This window comes from Astyanax mexicanus, chromosome 19 (genome assembly GCF_023375975.1).
Source record: "Astyanax mexicanus isolate ESR-SI-001 chromosome 19, AstMex3_surface, whole genome shotgun sequence".
NCBI classification, from domain to species: domain Eukaryota; kingdom Metazoa; phylum Chordata; class Actinopteri; order Characiformes; family Acestrorhamphidae; genus Astyanax; species Astyanax mexicanus.
In genome coordinates, this window is record NC_064426.1 from 34,123,361 (window position 1) to 34,144,232 (window position 20,872).

At 39.1% G+C, this 20,872-nt stretch overlaps 1 protein-coding gene across 2 annotated transcripts; it reads left to right on the plus strand.

The window, feature by feature from the left end:
* The first annotated feature begins 3,926 nt into the window (after positions 1–3,926).
* pvalb6 (parvalbumin 6) lies at positions 3,927–20,430 on the plus strand. 2 transcript variants are annotated; one of them, XM_022668475.2, is made up of 5 exons: positions 3,927–4,076; positions 12,322–12,390; positions 14,631–14,763; positions 15,710–15,819; positions 19,667–20,430. In XM_022668475.2, exons 2-5 carry the CDS (start codon positions 12,330–12,332, stop codon positions 19,690–19,692), a joined length of 330 nt encoding a protein of 109 aa, XP_022524196.1. In that variant the 5' UTR covers positions 3,927–4,076; positions 12,322–12,329; the 3' UTR covers positions 19,693–20,430. The 2 variants fall into 2 exon arrangements, with proteins under 2 accessions (XP_022524196.1, XP_022524198.1); XM_022668477.2 differs by having other exon boundaries at positions 3,946–4,071.
* The last annotated feature ends 442 nt before the right edge of the window (positions 20,431–20,872 follow it).

Here is a 20,872-nt window from a genome sequence, read left to right on the forward strand (position 1 = left end):
TATATCCTACAAACTTAATTTCACTTCTCAAATATCATTGTGTTTGTCTGATATTTGATATATTTAACTGAAATTGCTGAATAACCGAACAACCAATGATTTAGAAAGGAAAATCATGAAAATGATCAGGGTTACCCAAGCTTTTTAATACTGTACACACTGTACATATGGTTCTTGGTCTGGATGTTAAGGTGTGAATACTTTTCTTTCTTTGAATCTTTTCTTCTTAAAAAAGAGACTAGAGAAGTCTGTTGTTTAAGCCAATTGACTGATGACACCTCCAAACCACATCCTTTTAAATAAAGCCCCACCCAAACCACATCCTTTTGGCTGAAAGACCCACCCAGACCACATCCAGTCTTTAATGCTTATAGAAGCACCCAATATATCATGGGTGGCTGAACTGGGAACCTAAAGGTTTTGAACATGTGTTCCATTTTGGCCCCAAATATAAATGTTAGTAATGGGGCCCCATCAGAATCATTGATGGGAGCAGGAGGGGTTAATCGTGCCCCCTTCTGTACTGGGTTGTTCACTGCACATAGGACCTAGTAGGGGCCCATGTGTGATTAAGATTGGCTGTAATGGTAGGTATCCCAACTGGGACCTGGTAACAACACATGGTGAAAACCAACTTGACCCATGTAAGGGGCTACATTAGCATGTTGGCTGGATTATTAGTCATTAATATGCTCCTTTATGACAACTTTAAAAAGGTATTTGCTTGCCAATGCATGGTGTGTTTAGACTTTTAATGAATAGGTACAGTACATCTGAAACGGAATCCTGTTTGGATCATTATCCTGGCCGCTGGTTTGTGAGCTGATGAGGTTTAGGGACAGATGTAATTCCAGCCGTGAGCATTAACACGCCTCGCTCCCCCCCGCTGCTTCGCCAGATGTAACAGCAGCCCTCAGTAAACCTGTCGTCATCCCAGTGTCTTCGCTCACCCATTTTTCTTCCCTCCGTCCCCTCCCACTGATATTGGGACATTCCCTGGCACCCCGCTGTACCACAGTAGGCCTGGCCTGGGGCCGGAGGGGTGTCACTGTCGTTCTGGAATGTCGTGGGATTAGGACCGAAGACTCCTTGGCCTGTGGGCTCTGCTGGCGTGCAGGAGCTTCAGGAGCCTAAATTTAGTCTTGAAGATGAGGCAGTCCACTGATCAGGACAGGAGAAAGGGAGAGAACCTTAAAAGGGTGGGTGTTGTTAGTGGGATGGAAGATGAAGGAGGGAAATCAACATCAGTGTGACTGACTGAAGCTCTACCTACACTCTAAAAAACAGAGGTAGATATGAGTACTTTTTTGTACTCAAAGGTACACTCTTCATAATTGTACCCTTAAAGGTACAATATTGGTCTTTACAGGGTCAGATTTGTTCCCTCTGAAGTACAAAGTCATTTTTAACAGCAATAAGTACAAATTTGTACCATTTGACTAGACAAAAGGTACATTCAGTGTTCTGCATCACTGTACTAATAAACAATATATATTTTAATTGCACATTTTTTATTTGAAAGCCAGACAATTTTGCATCATCAAGTTTTTGAGCCATATTTAGTTGATGATAATGTTTATAATCTTTATAATCTTTACTGGCACAAAAACCATGGGTACAAAAAAGGACTTTCATGGAAAGGTACTTTTTTGTACCTCAATATAAGGTACAGCCCCAGCGACAAGCTTTGTACTCTTTTAAGTACAAATCTGTACTTACTTTTCTTAGAGTGTAGACCAGGTCCTACTGAGTAAAACCCTGCCTAAACTATGCCATATTAGCTGAATTCCTACCTTATCCATGCCTTATTGACTAACCCTCTACCTAGACCATGCCCTATTGACTAACCCCCTACCTAAACTGTGCCATATTAGCTGAATTCCTACCTAATCCATGCCCTATTGACTAACCCCCTACCTAAACTATGCCATATTAGCTGAATTCCTACCTAACCCATGCTCTATTGACTAACCCCCTACCTAGACTATGCCATATTAGCTGAATTCCTACCTAATCCATGCCCTATTGACTAACCCCCTACCTAAACTATTCCATATTGTTTAAACCCCTGCCTATATCATGCCTTTTGACTTAAGCCCTGCCCAGACCATGCCGTATTGTCTAAACCCCTGCCTAGATCATGACTTTTGACTTAAGCCCTGCCCAGACCATGCTGTATTGTCTGAACCCCCGTCTAGGTCATGCCCTGTTGACTTAAGCCCTGAACCTCCAGACAACATTCTATTGACTGAACCTCTCCAGACCACACCACACCCTGTAAATCTGTACCAGAGTTTAGATTTTCTCCCCAAAACCAACCTGATGTCCACCACTTCCTTCAGGTCCTGTTGGGTCAGGCTCAGGAAAAATGGTCTGTAATGTAGGCCTACATTTTTTTAAAGGATATTTTTCATTTTATATAAAACTATGGCATGATGATCACAATATAGCAAAGTAACTGTTAAGTGATTGTTAAAAAATTGCACAGGTTATGATTACATGAGCTCCTACACTTCGAACATCCATTACTAATGAAAAGGCTCAGAATTTTACCAGGCTCTGGCTCATAATGACAGTTTATGGGGCGGGTAAGGTGCACAGGCTCAGGCTGGGTTTATTGTGCCTAATCGAAGCTCTGCACAGACCACTCGCATCAGCTTTTTTTTCAGCTTTTTTTTGTTGCCAGTCATTGCAAATGTTTGTGTGTCTGCTACAACTTTAAAGGGGACATATTATGCAAAACACTTTTTTTGTAAATACTCTTTGCAGACAAGTGGCAGAGCCCTTAAATGGCTCATTCTGAAACTGACTGAAACTGGCAATAAAGGAGTCGGTGAGATCTCTTCAGAAGAGTATGTGAGTGATTTTGTGCAAATAACTGCATAAACATGTTATTATAGACCATAGACATATTCTAACTTGTGTTAAAAGGTATAAGGGGTATCATAAGAGGTATGATATAATATGTCCCCTAAAATATTGTGTAGTGCACCCAAGGCTTTTACAGAGACCTGAGGACAAGCTGTGTCATAAAGTTTAGCGAAGAAGGTTTGGAGCAGGAAAGTTGCAGGCCTCACTCCAACTCCAATAACTAATGTTGCCTTGTCATGAGCACCCTGGCATGTCTTAAGCTTAACTGATATCTCATGACTTTTAGTATGTCGTGTATAAGTTAGTGTACAGTATTGCCTACTGTTCACTGCTTTCAGTTTTCCATAGATGCACTTATTCGAAAAAGCAGAAAAAAGCCTTATTGTAAGCTAGAAATGAACACAATCATGGGGAAATGACGGTGCATGTGAGTGAAATCATTGCTGTGCTTTCATTTGTTTCATTTGCATCTTTTGTTTGAATATGTGCACCAGAGCCATCAATAAAAAAAAGATATTATTGCCTATTAAATAACTATAAAGATAGTCTTCTGGTTGATTGGGTTGGTAATGTGTTTTATTTCTGTGGAAATGATGCACATTTGAATCAAGACAATTCAATACGCAATTCAATAGAGATGAATAATGGATAAACAAAAAATAATTCAGTATATATTCAGAATATAAAGACAGAATGGATGGAAATAGACAGATAGTAACAGAGAAAGAGAGAAAAAGAAAGAGAGAGAGGTGAGAGGTAGGAAGGGAGCATCTGAGTACAGACCCCCCGTGAGTGGGAGGGGTGTGAAAGGGAGGTGTGAGAAAATTAAGAAAGAAAATCAGACGACTGCATGTTTGGGGGGGCAACGGAGAGCAGAAAAGAAACAGATGGAAAGAGAGAGGAGGTGTGGATGTGTGTATATGTGTGTGTGTATTAATAGTAAGCTTTGATTAGTTCGGCGTTAGTTCTGAAAGTGATCTGTTTGGCCCCGGGTCGCTCGCTGGGACCCCTCTTTTTACTCCTAAAATAGGTACAGGGGGCTCTATAAAACCTGAAACTGTGCAAACAGACTGTGTTATCTCTTACCAGACAACCCTTCCCCTCCGTCTCTCTCTCTCTCTTTCTCTCTCTCTATCCCCTTTCATTCCTTTTTTTCATTCTCCTCCCCAATCTCTCTATCCGTGTGTTCTCAGGACTCAGGTAAGGTAAGAAACAGGACAGGGCAGACGGGTGAGGGCTTATGTAATAAAACTGTAAAAGAAAATATGAAGGAAATATTATTTCTATTTTTTCCAAACAGAAAGCCAAAATGTGTCAGATTTGTGCATTTAAATTATTTTATTCTAAAAATGTCAAAGGATTTGTTCATACGTTTTTATTGTGTGTTGCTGCACAGTAGAACAGTGCACCCTGCTTTAAAATCTACTCAAATATTGTAGTGAAACAGGGGGTTTATGTGCCCTCCTAGCAACTAACTATGTTAGCAGTTACCTCTATAACTAAATATGATTTTGACCTTAATTTGACTTCCACTTTTCTTATGAACTGCCATTACTCTATTACATTTCAACCAAAAGTAATAACTATATAAGGAAGTGTTGCTTAATTTCTTTCTTCTTAAAACATCAATATATCCATTAGCCTTCTTAATACTTTCTAAGTGTGCTAGGTAGCTGCTAAGAGAAGTCAATTGTAAGTCATTTTGGAGTATTTATATGCATTGATCGATTCATTATAAATATTTAAAACAATTCAAAACAATGTAAAATGCTAGATGCAGTTAAATACAATGTTTTTGCAAGACTAAAAGTACACTGTATTAACAAAAAGGTCTGGAATATTATTCTAAAAATCTTATCTGCTTTTGACATAATAAATGGCTATTGTTACGACACTAACTGTAAAAAAAAAAAATAATAATCATTGATAAAAAGCTGCAAAATGTATTGTCATTTTCCAAAAAGCTACATTTGTCATATTGATATAGCACTGTCAAAGTTCATCACAATTTATTACTGCAATAAAATATGTGACTAAAAAATAAAAAATGGCAGAAAATATATAAAAATTTGGGCACATCTGCTGTCAATTTTGTAAAATATTAAAATAAAAAAATTAATAATGGTTAAATGTTTCTGAGAGCTCAAAAAAAAAACCTTGTGGTGCTGAATTTCAGTTTTTTTCTTTTGCATGGTCCTCCTCTCATTTTCTTCACTCTAGAATTGTTAAAATCATCTTACATAAAATGTAAATGGAATGACCAACTAAATATTTTTGACTCTTATTACAGTACATGTGTTTTTATTAGAATCAGAGGAGAATCAGATCTAAGTAAGTGATTCTTCAGCTGCTGATATTGACGTGTTCTGATCTATTCTGTGCTCTATTTTAAATTCTGAGGACATGTGAAGATGCTCCCTGCCCTTAAGCAGAGGTGTCTTATCAGTGAAAGTGTGTATTGTGTGTATTGTTTTGTGATTGTATCAGATACAGATAGAGGGGTCAGTGTGTCTGAGAGAGGTGTTAGTTTGAGCAGGATATGGGTGATGGGTGGAGGCTGGAGATCTGATCTGATCTGCTGTGGTGTGCTGTGAGGGTTGCAGGCAGTTTGCTGGGTGAAGCTCTGCAGCAGGACAGGCTGAGCGTCTGCAGCTGCTGCTGAATTTAAACTAGTCCTGTACTCCAGTCCTGTAGACCTCATTCACTGAACGATAAAGATCTGTCTGTTCCTCTCTCTCTCTCTCTCTCTCTCTCTCTCTCTCTGTCTCTTTTTACTGCTTTATCCCCCTTTACTCAAACTTACTTTCTTTTGCTTTATCTCTATATTTTTCATTCTATGTTTATGATTGATTCTCTTCCCCTGCTTTCTTTCTTTTTTTCTTTCCTTAATTCTGTATGTTGCTATTCTTTCCAGTCTTCTCCCACTTCTCTTTCTCTTTCATGTTTGATCTTTCTTTTCTTCTCTCTCTCTCTCTTTCTGCATGTTTCTTCTTTTCTCTGTTACTGTATGTGTCTATTTCTTCTTCAGTCCCTCTCATTTCTTTTTCTTCCTTCCTTTCATTTTTTGACTCACTTTTTCTTTAATACAGTGTCTTTCTTTCTTTCTTTCTTTCTTTTGCTCTATCACTCAATCTATCACGCTATATGGTTGTTTTTTTCTATTTCTGCTATTCTCTCTCATTCTATTTCTTTCTTTTTCGTTGTTGCTATTATTCTGTTTTGTTCTGATTCTTTCCTTCTTTCTTTGTTACTTTCTTTCTTTCTTTCTTTCTTATGTTCTTTCTTTCCTGTTTTTGTTCTATCATTCTGTTTCTTTTTTATTCTCCCCCTCTCTCTGATTCTTCCCGTCCTCTTTCTTTCTTTCTTTCTTTCTTTCTTTCTTTCTTTCTTTCTTTCTTTCTTTCTTTCTTTGTTCTATCACTCTGATTCTACCATTTTTTCCTCATTCTATTTCTTCCTTTTTCTATTGTTTCTATCTATCTTGTTCTGTTACTTACTCTTTCTTTCTTTCTTTCTTTCTTTCTTTCTTTATTTCTATTATTATTTCTTTCTTTCTTCCTTCCTTTTACCCTTTTTCTTTATCTCTCTTTTTATCTTTCTATCTTTATTTATTTCACTCTAATAATTCTAATAATAATTTATCTCGGTTATCTTTCAGTTTTTTATTTTTCTCTCTCTCTTTTGTCTCTGTTTTGTTCTCTGTCTCATACTTTATCTCTCTGTTGTGCTCTCTCGCTCTCTTTGGCATTACTCATAAATGAAAAAGGCAGAGAAGGTGTGATAACTTCATCATCCCTTTGTCTTTTAAGGCATCTGCTCTTTGACCCTCCCTCCTTTCTCTCTCTCCCTCTCTCTCTCTTTCTTTCTCTGTCTGTGTATGTGTGTGTGTGTGTGTGTGGTTAGTTAGGTCTCTTGGTTCTGCGTATCTCTTTTTTTCATTTAAAAGAATATCATGTAATCGTACTCTAAAAACAGTGCTTTGAACTGAGATGTAAATGTATTTATTTCATTAATACCTGTACTGATCAACACACTGAACACAGTGTGAGCGAACATTGTTTGTTTTACCGAAATCGACTCAGTCAGTAAACGATTGGTTTGTCTGGTCGTCCCTCGAAACAACTGTCCCGCTAATAAGCCTATTAGCATTTGGCATAATATTCACGCTGTTCTTTCTGCTGCCCTTTGGACAGAATTACATCCAGTATCATCTGTTAATGATAAACAGTGTCAGGAAATTCCCAGCTGAATCAATATTGTAATGGTTTGCCGAGGGCAGATGCCGCACGCCGGTTAAAGCTAATGATCCGGAGACTAAAGTGATAACAGTCATCTGAAATAGAGCTTCTGTTAGCTGGACTGTATGATTACAGGGTAAATGACTCGTTCATGTTCAGAACTGGTGGGAGTGTGGTGATTAGGCTTGGTGGAACTGAATGGTGTAAAACAGAGAGCAGAGAGGTGATGTGCTGCTGGTCAGAGTGGCGTTTGAGCAGTAGATTAGCTACAAGGAGGACCTTAAAAAGGCAAATAAACCCTAAACCATATTCTTTCATTAATAGGTAAAATGTGTTCCTTTGAAGTTGTGAAACATACTAGTCCTGCCTAAAAAAATGATAAATCTCCCTGACCTTAAAAAAGTTTTTATTGCAGTAATCGCCGCTTCTATTGGCAAGCATGATGCGTCCGTGTGCTTTGTGCAAATCAGAGGCACTGCTTAGCCATCTCTTGCCCCACCCCTAAACCCATACATCACCCACTGACCCTCCCAAACCCTCCTCCCATTTTTTAGTTTTTCTACTCTACAACTAAGCTAAACAGAGCTGATGAAGTGTAAAAAACATGGGGACTTTAATTTTAAAAAGCAGTCTACATCTATTTGTTTTTATATGTGTGATGTGTGGCATCAATTGCTCAGCATTGCTGAGGTAAAGTTAGCGTTAGCATTCATGACGTTTGGGTAGATGTTTCAAATCTAGCCCCTGCAACCACATTTTTTTTGGAAGATAAGGATGTAATTTATATATATTCGATTTTTTCCCATTTTCTCCCAAGGTATGCCACAACACAGAAGGGTGAAAACTGATATAGCACTGTCGAGTAGCATCACAGTGTGCTCAGAGGAAAGCGCAGCGACTCGGTTCCCATACATGAGCTCACAGATGCCTTGTGCTGATCGGCATCACCCTTTGGAGTGATGAGGGGAAAAAGCAGCATCTACCCTCCCAAATAGAGCAAGTCCAGTTGTGCTCTCTTGGGGCAGCAGCAACTGATGGCAAGCTGCATGATCAGGATTCAAACCAGTGGTCTCCCGATCATAGTGGCAGCGCTTTAGACTTCACAAGAGCATATAGCTACAGACACAGTTCAGCTACAGTCACCATCACCATTTGACCTCCAGTTTCCATTCAGACTGAAACACACATTCACACACACACACACACACACACACACACACATTGTAACACACGTGTGTTGAGCTATATTTCAAAGTGGGAATTCCGACATACGGCCACCTCTCGTAAACCCTCACATGACCACACAGAAATATCAACACCCACACACAAGTGTGCACAAACACATAAACACACACACACACACACACACACACAGATGTCAGACTGGCACAAACAGGATTGGCTTTCTTGAGACATAAGAACATTCTCCACTGATCCTTCCCTCACCTTTCTCCTGCCAGCTCTCTCTCCCTCTCTCTCCCTTTCTCTCTCTCTCTCTCTCTCTCTCTCACACACACACTGCACACACACACACACACACACACAGTTGAACAAATTAGACAAAAATATTATGCTTTGTCATTTATTTATGTATTTATTGAGGAAAATGATCCAGTATTACATATTTGTATCTGATGATGTTTTAGATCATATTTATCTAAAAATACAGAAAAAGCTAAAGGATTCACAAATTTGCAATTTAAATGCTGCTAACCCATGACGTTTGGCATCTTATGAAGTTCATGAATGAAGTTCAATTTATATAACGCCTTCCTAGAAACCCAAATACGCTTTACAATTTACACATTTTTACACACAATCACATTACACATCAACACTCATCCACACACAGGTGAGAAGCGGCAGCCAATAGCGCACAGCGTACTCTCAACCAGAAACAAACGTCCACCTGGAGGACTGCATCCAGCACTACAGCACTTTACCCAGGACAGAATGCCAATCCATATCTGGGCACAGTCATATATACATTTACACACACACGTACACACACACAAGCTTACATACATACCACACACCTTACACATACACACCAGATCAATTTAGAGTATTTAATTTACCAGATCAACTTAGACTATTCTATTTTTGCTGGGAGGCGAACGTGCTAACCACTAAGCCACCGTGCCACCTATCTTAGCAGAATGTAGGTATGACTGAACTGTGACTGAAAATGTCATATACAGCTCTGGAAAAAATGAAGAGACCACTTTCATTTTTGAGTAAAATGAAGAAAATTTTGTCATTTAGAGCATTTATTTGCAGAAAATGAGAAACGTCTTTCTCAAAATGAAATGAGCTTTTAGTCCTCAAATAATGCAAAAAAAAAAAAAACAAGTTTATGTTCGTAAAGTTTTAGTTGAATTGAGTTCAGAAATCAATATTTGGTGGAATAACCCTGGTTTTGAATCGAGGTTTTCATGCATCTTGGCATGTTCTCCTCCACCAGTCTTACACACTGCTTTTGAATAACTTTATGCCTTTACTCTTGGTGCAAAAATTCAAGCAGTTTAGCTTGGTTTGATGGTTTGTGATCCATCCATCTTTCTTTTAGATTATATTCCAGATGTTTTCATTTAATTATCATTTTTAAGTCTTATTTTTTAGAGCTGTATTTAAAAACAAACCCTGAAATCTAAGATGTGTCAACTTAATTACATACATTTTCCTCTGGTATGCAAGTTAGTCAGTTGACAAAGTAACACATTGAAATGTGGGCCTACACTCATTTTCTGGGGTTTAAGGGGTTAACATGCAATATGTCAGCATAGAGTTAAAACATTTTATCTCTAAACCTGCACAGCCAATGAGATCATATGAGGACAGAACCCAAAACGTCACTGAGGCTGTTCCGAAGTCCGCTTACGTTTCAATTGATCGTCCTTCACCTGAGCACAGGACATATGGTGGTGTGAAACAGCAGCTGAAAGGAAAGCTGCAAGGTGTACAGTCCTCTGCGCACACCTTGGCGTCACCTGCCAAACGCATTTGCTCTTGGCTCTGTGCATGTCTACCCTGCAGTTCTGCAACAAAGCCGCTGCAGGAAGGCCTTTCCCAAAGTCAGGAGGCCATCACATTAGGATAACGCACTCCTGACCTCCTGTAGACCTCTGACCTTTACTTTTCCTCACCTCCCGCACCCTCAGGCTTCTGTTACAGACGAGCAATGAGAGAGGCTATGTTTGAATCAAGGCCACAGGATGTGTAAACCAAGCTAAAGGCAGCTATATCACTCTATGCTATCCCAATATCATCATAACATCGCTCCCTAATCCCCACTGCCAATCAGAAGCTCCCAGCACCCACCGCCTTGTTGACCCGTCTCAGGGGGAGAGTGGGGTTTCTGTCACTGCGTCTATCCAGAGCGAGGCCTGTGGAGAATTTCTATCAGCACATGCCTAGGAGGGCGTACAGGGCAGGGGGATCTATCTACAGTATATAGCACTCTGCAGACGCCTACGCCAGCTGAGAAAAGTCTACTTATAAACCTGTTCTCAAATCTGATTGGCTGAGTCGCGATGTTTAAATCCGTTGTCAAGTTCCTAACATTGACAAATCAAGCTTCAAACATTTCTACACCCATTATTACACCCATTTTTTCAGCTCCACATATCATATAGGAGCATTTTGTAGTTCTACAATTACAGACAGTGTTCTTCAATGTTACAGTTTAAATAAGGTTATGACAATTAAAAGTTATAATTTCTTTAATAACTCATAACATGGTCAGGAAGTATCATCAGATATTAAGGAAACATGCTAAGTTAAAGCACCCAAATTTTTTTTTACCAGTGGAGCTTCATTTCCACACTCATGGTTGCCAGGTATAGACAACAGCACAGAATTTTGGATATTGAAACATACAACTCTGGAAAAAAATTATGAGACCACTTTAAGCACTGTATATCTCTTAAGTATATAAGAGACCACATGTTTAAGTATAATGAACATTGTTGTTTTATTTCATAAACTTCGGACAACATTTCACCCAAATTCCAATCAATATTTGGTGGAATATCCCTGTTTTTAATCCGAGTGTTGGCATGTTCTCCTCCACCAGTCTTACACACTGCTTTTGGATAACTTTATGCCTTTACTCCTGGTGCAAATATTCAAGCAGGTTTGATATTCAGCTTGGTTTGATGGCTTGTGATCACCCATCTTCCTCTTGATTATATTAGAGGTTTTCAATTTGGTCAAATCAAAGAAACTCGTCATTTTTAAGTGATCTCTTATTTTTTCCAGAGCTGTATATATATATATACTTACTGATTGGCTACAGAGTAGGTTTATAGCATTAGCCTCCACACGGTTACAAAAAACCTTTGTGGACAATACAGTATGTTAACTTTAATACTGCGACTCTGATCTAGATGTCATCAGTTTAAACACACTTCTGCTGTCCTGTGAAGGCTATCGAATCTCACCACAGCTGCTGTGAACGAGTGCAAGGAGGAATGGAGGAGGAATATCAGTGCATTTCTGTGTTGGGAGAGGAGGGAGTGGGAGCACCCTAGTGAATTCAGTGTGTTAATGTAAAGCATTACTGAATGCAAATGTGCTTGTGGAGGTGTGTGTGTGTGTGTGTGTGTGGTATATTAGATTCTGTACATGTCTCTCTTACCCCCTGCTGACACAGCAACCGTGTTTGAGCTGCACATCTTAAAATATACATCATACACACACATATATATACTCACATATTCCGTTCCCATTCTACTGTACAGTATACGCTGCCTCCAAGAACTGAACTACACTAAAAACCTATGGACAAAATTATTGGGACAGCTGGAAATTCTTTCAAAAATAAAGTGTATTAAAAAAGAGTTGATTCTGCTTTTGTTTGAGTAACTCTAGTAGTCTCTAGTGTCCAGTGAAGGCTTTCTGATAGATTTTGGAGCATTGCTATGAGGATTTGATGGCATATGTGAGGGCATTCCAAAAGTATTGGATGGAGCTCCATCATTCCAGAGATCACAGTTCCACTGATCAACAACTCTGGGGTGTCTCGGGGGTTTTGCTTATTATACCCCTCTAGCCCTCATGCATGGAATTAGGAATGGTACCAATGGTGTAACATAATGTGTAACATTTGGACATATCATGAATTTTGCTGTTATCAATCAGCTATACTGATCTCTCTCTCTTTCTCTTTCTCTCTCTCTCTCTCTCTCTCTCTCTCTCTCTCTCTCCATAGCTGCAGAGATGGCGATGAGCAGTATTCTGAAAGCTGATGACATTAAGAAAGCCCTGGATGCATTCAAAGGTAAAGAAAAGGGGTTCAAATCTCCTGAAATACTGAAAAAGTAAAAAAAAAGTACTGCAGAACTGAAGTGGATTTTGTCAGCAATCTAATCAACAAGTTCATAAAAAATTGGCTAACCAGATAATGAAATGAAAATGTGTGATTACATGAGTCAGACAGTGATCAGATTTTTGCTTTGCAACCAGCCAGTAATGTCACATAATAAGACGTGACTAGAAAATTATGATGATTGAAATCTGAAGTGTCCTGTGTCCATTGTGATAAAGCAATGCTTATTTATGGTCCCTGGCAGTGGGGCAAAAATGGGTATGCAGCCAATGTGACGCATATGGGCGCTGCACTACAGGGGGCGCCAAATCAAAGCCCCAAATAAATAAAAAAATCTCCGGAGAATCAGCCAATCAGCTTGCTGGTTTGCAGAGAGTGGTGGGAAAGTAATGACAGGACGCTGACGATTTCAAAACGTTGCCCTCCCCCCGGGGGCGCAGATACTACGTTTGCATACACCCCAAAAAGTATGTAGTTGCGCCCCTGGTACCAGGGTCTGTTTTTGTGCATGCGCATATAATCAGAGAATGCACTGAAAAATCTGATTACTGAGGTAAAATCTGTCTGTCTTAATCAGTTTTTCATCTGAATCAATTTTTCAGACCTTGCTCCCATCTAATAAATCAGAGTATGCAGTTTACATGACTACTTGAATAATTAGGCATCTCATATAAAAAATGTTTAAGCCATATGTGATAGTTGTGTAACTGCATACGTCCAGGTGGCCTCAGACTTTGATGTGTTGGTATAGCACGTTTATTTGTGTGTGTAACCGCTATGTGCACATGCATGGCATTCGTGCATAAGATAGGATTGAGTGGCTGGCTATTGATTGTTGTCAGGGTTTTAATCAGTCAGTTGCGCACCTGTATATCCTATTGTCAAGATAGAACACACCAAAATCAAACAATCAGTGTATATATATTTCAAAATTCTGACGCTATTTTAATGAGGCGGGTGCAAGGCTTGAAAATCAATTGAAAGTCATAAAATGTTTATTTTGTCCCAGAAAGAAGAATCAGCAAAACCAGATTACAGATTATGGGCAGTGTTATCAATCCACTGTCCCAAAACCATATTATAACCAAGGTTATATAAACAGTTGAAGGAACTTATCCTCACTATTTGCAACCTGGGAGCCACTTTGGTCACCACAGAATGTTCCATAGCTCACATGAAAACTGAATTTAGCGTTTAAAATGTAGATTAAATAATTACAGCAAAAGAAACTGATATGTTTCAATTGCTTTAGGATTTTTGTGGTGAAAGATCTTTTGTTCTTTCTTCTTATTATATTACATTACATTACATTTGGCAGACGCTTTTGTCTGACAAAGCGACTTACAATAGTGAAGTACAAAAGTAATAGAAGTTTAAAGGTAAAAACATTTTTAGATAGGGCTTAAAGGAGGTCGAAGGGAAATAATGGGATAGAGGAGTGAAGGAGGGGAAGAAGGAAATTAGGTTAGAAGTAGTTAGTGTGTTAGAGGTGTTAGGAGAGTAAGTGCTCTTTGAAGAGCTCTGTCTTCAGGAGTTTATTAAAGATAGTGAGAGATTCTCCTGATCTGGTAGTGGAAGGTAGTTAGTTAGAGGTGTTAGGAGAGTAAGTGCTCTTTGAAGAGCTCTGTCTTCAGGAGTTTATTAAAGATAGTGAGAGATTCTCCTGATCTGGTAGTAGAAGGTAGTTTGTTCCACCATTGGGGAACTCTGTATGAGAACAGTCTGGATTGCTTTATTGGTCAGAGCTGTCTCGAGTGGGACAAGAAAGTAAATACAGAAAGAAGTTCCGGTGTTCTGGATTCTGGATTAGTGCAGATTTCTGTGCAATTTGCACAAAAACAACCACAAACAAAAGGCTTCAGTGTTCACTTGGAACAGAACCAAGACGATTTCTATTACAATGGTGAGCAAATGTAGCGTTAGGAGTCTTGCACAAGGATTCTTATTGGTGTAGAGAGCAGTATAGTCACCCAGATTGGGAATTAAACCTGTGGTAACAGCCTAGAATAATATCTAAAATAACCGAAAAAAGTGTTCGTGTAAAAAATTCCCTAAGTGGTGTTTTAAATCCAGCCTCCAGGACGAGGGTTGGGGAACACTGATATTGAAGTTATTTTAACTAATAAAAGTTTACATTTGTTAAGTCCTCTTTCTGATCTAATGCTGAATTTGTGGTGATATTCTGGTTTTAGCTGCTGACACTTTTGACCATAAGAAGTTCTTTGAGATGGTGGGGCTGAAGGCGAAATCAGCTGATGACGTGAAGAAAGCCTTCCTCGTACTGGACGCCGACAACAGCGGCTTTATAGAGGAGGAGGAGCTTAAGTAAGTCGCACACTCCAAACACACTGAAATGAAACAATACCAACAAGACAGTATTTTTTTAGTATTTTTCTGCCTGATATTACACACATTGAGGATTCAACTCAAGCATTACATAAAAATATGTCATGTTTGATTAAAAAAATGTTACTACAAATTCTAAATGTAATGGTAATAGAAATTATTTAAAAAATTAAAGTAAATCTGCAACTTTAAAAATATAATAATGAATAAGAATCATAAAACTGGCACTTTTCTAAACTTCATTTAAAATAAATATTTTCCTGAATACAATACAAACATTTCATGTCTACAAACCTTTAGTTTCATTACAGTTTACCGTCTAGTTTTTTAGTCTATTTTCAAACCTGCAGATTTAGGGTTGATTTCTGTTACTGATCTGAAATTATTAAGTGGAGTAGAGAGAAAACAGGCAGCTTCTCCAAGTGTCCTGTAGGAGATTTCAAAGCCCTCAAATTTTTCAGAATGTAAATAACTTTACATTCTTTTTACACTTTTTACTGCAGATAAAAAGGGCTTTGTATCACTACACCTGTAGCCCGTATAAGGAACAAGGCCAGTAAAGGGGTTTAGATCAAATTAATGAAAAACAAACTTTCGTCTTTTTTTTACGTCTTCATATCTACTCAAATTGTATCACATGTATTACTGCAAAAAATTATATTCTAACATTTAATTATTTAAATTTAATGTAATAAAATAACTCAGATTGACCAAACTCTCATACACTACTGGATGATTTCCTGAACAAGAAATACGTCTAGTGTTAGAACTGATTGCAGAGACAATGATTTAAAATGACCAATTATAAAATAATTGTTTTGTCTAGGCTTAGATTTTAGGATCTGCCAACAAATACATGTTAGGTGTATTGTGAGATGTAACATGTGATGTGTAACATGTGATATGTGATGTAATGTGTGTGCAGGTTTGTGCTGAAGGGCTTTGCTGCTGATGGAAGAGACCTGACCGACAAGGAAACCAAAGCTTTCCTACAGGCAGCTGATAAAGACGGAGACGGCAAGATCGGAGTGGACGGTGAGATGTTCTCCACCAACACATTTACATTCATATCCAGAGTGACTTACTAGGTTATTCCTATTATTCCAGAGCAGTGGCGGATGCTGGTCTTTCAAGGAGGGGAAGCTCAATTTCGGCCTACATCTTAACATATGTAGTTTTATTTATACGTAAATTCTACTCTCCCTGAGATTTATTTTTTTGTAAACAAAAGGCATTATTTTCAAGTTTTCACTAAACAACAAAAAGGTACCCATTCTTTACATTGAACACTTACATAAAAAACGACGCTATGACATGAATAAACATAAAATGATCAGTAAAAAAAAAACATTACGCAAAATCTTTAAAGTTGGTAAAGGAAAAAAATGCAGGTGAATTTATTTCCTTTTTAATTTCCTTAAATAATCCCTTTATTAATTTAAATTATTTTAATTATTTTAATGATAACACAATACTTACTACTGGCCCCTGTTCATTTATGTCCTGAGATGGTTTCATCAAGAGGAATGGCCATCAGTACATTTTATTTGTTACAGCACTTCCAGTCAGCCAGCTCACTTTATCAAACCAGAACAGCTGAAAAGACCTGTTACTTTTCCCCACCTTTTACACCAAATTAATCTGAGCAGTTGATCTGCTCTGCTGTTTAACTCTAAGTTTTTCTTCGTAAGGAAGACTATCAAATGGATTTTTACACTAAAAGATCGCTGATTCGCTCATTTCGCTGTCAATCAAAAAGGGACTCCGCCTCAGACAGATCATCCAATCATCACGCAGAAGCTGAGCGTCCGGGCCGGCCGAGGCCAGCCCACTGCCCCATAGACCCCCAGAGACGCTGAGCGTCCGATGGGCGGGACAAAGCCCAGCATTTATCCAATGACTCGTTTCGCTGCGCGCTTTGCTCCGCTATTGAAGTGTGTGGACGCTCAGCGTCCGCACTGTTTAAAGCAGCGCTGTGGGAATGAGTGAGAGGAAAGCCGCAGCGTTAGCAGTGATAAGAAGCTGATTCTGAAAAGTTCAGTGCGGTGTAGCGCATATTTAATCAGTGACATGTACACACAACAGTATATATTCAATCACTTATTTTTTACATTTTAGGGGAAGCTGAGCTTCCCTTGCAGTCTTAGAGCAATCGCCACTGTTCCAGAGGTAGCCCAATGTAGTGTTTGTAGTCTTTCCCAAGGACTCTTATTGGTGTAACACTGCATAGTCACCCAGATTTGGAATTAAACCCCAGCCTCCCATATATTGTAGATCGCTGGCAGGAAGTGGTGTTATCCACTGCACCACATCAAGTACAGAGCCAAGAGCAGAGCTAAATATAGTAACACAGTACCAAATACGTTGGTCCTGCTAGTCTTAAAAGAGAATTTTCAAAACCCTTGTAATATTATTATCATATCATCAATATTTAATGTCTGTATAATTTAAAAATACAGAAATTCAATTAGGATGGGATGGTAAAAAAAATTAAAAATTTTGAGCAACTTAAGCCCTATCCAGACGGGATTAGTTTTTTTGGGGGGGGACGTATGTAAAAAATATTTCACACTTCTGCCAAGTGATGAAACTCTTCAATTTGGACTGCAATTGAAAAAACAGGATCAGGACCAGTGAGTTTTTTGGCTTTCTCTGTCACATGACATCGCGTTCAGTAGCTCCTCCATTTCCACTCGCTAATGTGTTTAAGTAGACATCTGTGGAAACGCACGTCCAAAGCGTAAATACTGTGTGAGGCACTAGACAAATAGCTATTTTATTAAACGCGAGATGATGAAAGTCAGAGATGTGAGTCCGGATGGGAATAAAATTACCTTTTGACCACGGAGTTCAGCAAAAAAACAATAGGTAATTCAGCCTGTAATTTTCTCAGAGGACGCCTGAGAAAAACACATACATGGTCATCCCAGACAGAAATAAAATCACAGAGGACCCCCCCCCCCCCCCCCATAAAAGAGAAAATTACCCCAGGACCTCCTGAGAAACTAATCCCATCCAATTTTTCCACTAGCAGATTTTCAAGCAAGTTTCACTTTTTCTGCATGTGGATACTTTGTGTTGCATGTATAATCTCCTTGATGTCAAGGTGGAATAACGATGGGTGGATGGAGAAATGGTCCTTAGGCACATCTAAAGCCTAGGCATAGCCTTTCCTCAGTTTTTAATCTCCTTCACATCAAACCACTCTGAAAGAATCAATGACAGAATTTCTGTTTAAGTCTTGAATACTGATCAGTCACAGATGATGTAACATCCCAGAAAGATCTTTGCTATTCCATACATCACACTGCTGTATGCTTTAAAATGCTTTTAAAACTGATTCAAGCTGTGAGATTGACTAGAACAGGATTATTACTTTAGATTCCAACCTTAGATTTATCCTATTTTTTGCACTATAATCCTTTAATTTTCTGAAAAATCATGTATGAATTCAACCAGTCAGGTGTGTACCATTCTGCTGAAGTACACCATTATAAAGGAGAGTCAGTGAAGTTTCTCCAGCTCAGAGGCTGGAGCAGTATTAGCATTAGCCGCTAACCGCAGCACTAGCTCTTTTGCTGTTTAGAGATAAGTATCTCGGACTGTAGTCTGCGCATTTACTGTGTTAAAACAAGCTACGAGGGACAAACCGCTAGCTGATAGCACCCTGGCCTACTGGAACACTCAGGGTTCCTCAGTGTAGCGCTGTCGGTGGGATTTACTAGCCCTATAAGCTGCTAACCACAGCTAGTGCTGCTGCTAACCGTGCTGATGAAAATACTGGAGATCTAAGCTTACTGTAAATAAACAGAAGCGTTTTACTCACCCAAATAAACAGTTTTTACAAAAGAAATCTGTGTAGATTAACATCCAGCACTTGTTTGACTTTGAAAGAAAATGTTTTTTTTTAAGAATTATAGTTTTGTTTACTTAGCTGTTTACCCCAGCTTCCCTATTAGAAGTAAAACATGGTGACTCCCTTGTTCCTTACTATTGTCACACCTTTACCTGTTTATTTCTAGTGTCTTGTCTATGTCTTGTGCTTTTTTGAGCACATGACATCGTTATTGTTATTGTCCTGTCTCCGTCTTAGCCCCGCCCTGTCATCTGTAATCCCTTCTGTCTCATTTGTAGCCCTGCCCCCTTGTTAATTCCACAGGTGTACCTTGTGTGTGCCTGTATATAAATACTCCATGTGCTCCTTTGTTCTATGTCGTGCTTTTTTTTTTTTTTGACCTTGTCCTGTTACTCTGTCCGGATCTTGTTTATCTGTTTTGTTTAGCCTCAGACCTGCTGTGTTTTTTGTCCTCAGTTTTTCCAGGTTTGCTTTGTTTTGTTTGTATCAGTCTTTAAGTTTATCCTCTGTTTCATAGTGTTTTGTTTTAGTTACCTTTTCTTTATATTATTCCATAGTGTTTTGTTCTTTGTTTAGTTTTGCTAATATGGAAAATAAAACCGACTTGCGCTTGCATCCTGCCTCCTCTTCCTCGTTACAACTATTGTTGCTTAAAATGCATCTTTTAATCTGTTGAAATCTAAATAGACCTAAAAATAGACGTTCATTGAAAGTGCGCCTTATAATACGGTGCGCCTTATAGTCTTGAAAATACCGTAGATATTTTTGGGAATAAACTTTATGCAGTATTTGGACACTTTACCTTCACTTTAAATTCAGTGCCATTGCATATGACAGACTGCAACACGGTCATCCCAAAATGATGCAAAGGACACTAAATCTCAGCAATATGTTCAGGGCAGTTGGAAACTGGTATTTTTCAGCAGGATAATGCTCGCACACACACAGAAAACAAAAGTTTTGCAGTGAATGTTTTGCCATTCTCTCTTTTAGCTTAATCTCTTTTTCTCTTTCTCTCTCTTTCAGAGTTTGCTGCTCTGGTCCATGAATAATCAACATCAAGTCCTGGCTTCCTGTGCCCTTTATGACCCTATGACCTGAACATGCCCTAACACACACGCCCCCCACACACACACACTCACTCGCTCCCTGCCACATTATTCTCAAACACACATTGGCACCCTCGCTCACTGCTGACACGCAAACACGCCCCTCGTCCTTGCTGTTCACACACACACTCCTTGAACCCTACAACTCATACGACCTGAGCACAGCGCACAAGAGGACGGGGCAAGCACACACACACACACACACACACAGATTTACACACAAAAACACACTCAAATACACACACACACACACACACTTACACACATATACACACCATGCACAGTCTCACCTCCCACCTCCTACAATCACGCTATTTATTTTTCCTTTTTATACAACTGTGTGTTTCTGCTAGTGTATAGATGAAGAGGCCCTCATCATGACAGTCTGTAGATATATATAAAAAAAGGAAAGAACACCCCCCCGCCCTCCCATCTGTTTTATTCCGCACTCTCTTTTTTCTTTCTCTTTCTCTTTCTCATTTTCCTTTATTTTCTCTGTATCTCTTTATCAACGTTCTCTCCTCCGCTCCTCCCCCGGCAAAGTTCCTCTCCCCTCCTCCCTCCATCTCTCCAGCTCCTCTCTTTCTCTGGTAAAGAGCTGTCGTGAAAAAACACCAAAAGAAGAAAGAGGTCATACTGTGAAAGGAGAAAAAAATGAAATAAAGACAGAATGCCTCGAGAGCACTGACTCCCTGTGAATCTGTTCTTTATCCCTCTTTTGCTGCTCTTTTCTTCCTGTCACACAGAGAATGACACTGCCATTACTGTCCATCCTCGGGGGGAAGACGATAGAGAGAAAGACAAGAACAGACTAGAGGGAGCGTATTAAGAGTGAGGGGCAGACCCTCAGTTTATTACTCTCAGTATTCACTGGCATACTGGCAATGTCACAGAAGAATAGGAACTAGGATTGTGTCCCATGACTTTTGCCACATCCTATAGATGCTAAAGAACACTGTACTGACTTGTGGTGTAAGTGTGTGGGGTCTCCTGAGCTGAATGTGGGGGTGATTTCTGCTTTAGAGGTGTTTGACTGTTAAAATAGACAGTTCCATCTAGACACTACTGGCCACAACCAGTAATATCCACTGCACTGCTCTGTCCACTGTGGATGATAATGCCT

Excerpts from the sequence above, each read along its gene's own strand:
- pvalb6 (XM_022668475.2), top strand. The coding sequence starts at position 12,330 with ATGGCGATGAGCAGTATTCTGAAAGCTGATGACATTAAGAAAGCCCTG. Across the intron at positions 14,764-15,709 it reads ATAGAGGAGGAGGAGCTTAA|GTTTGTGCTGAAGGGCTTTG; the intron begins GTAAGTCGCACA and ends ATGTGTGTGCAG. Across the intron at positions 15,820-19,666 it reads CGGCAAGATCGGAGTGGACG|AGTTTGCTGCTCTGGTCCAT; the intron begins GTGAGATGTTCT and ends TCTCTCTTTCAG.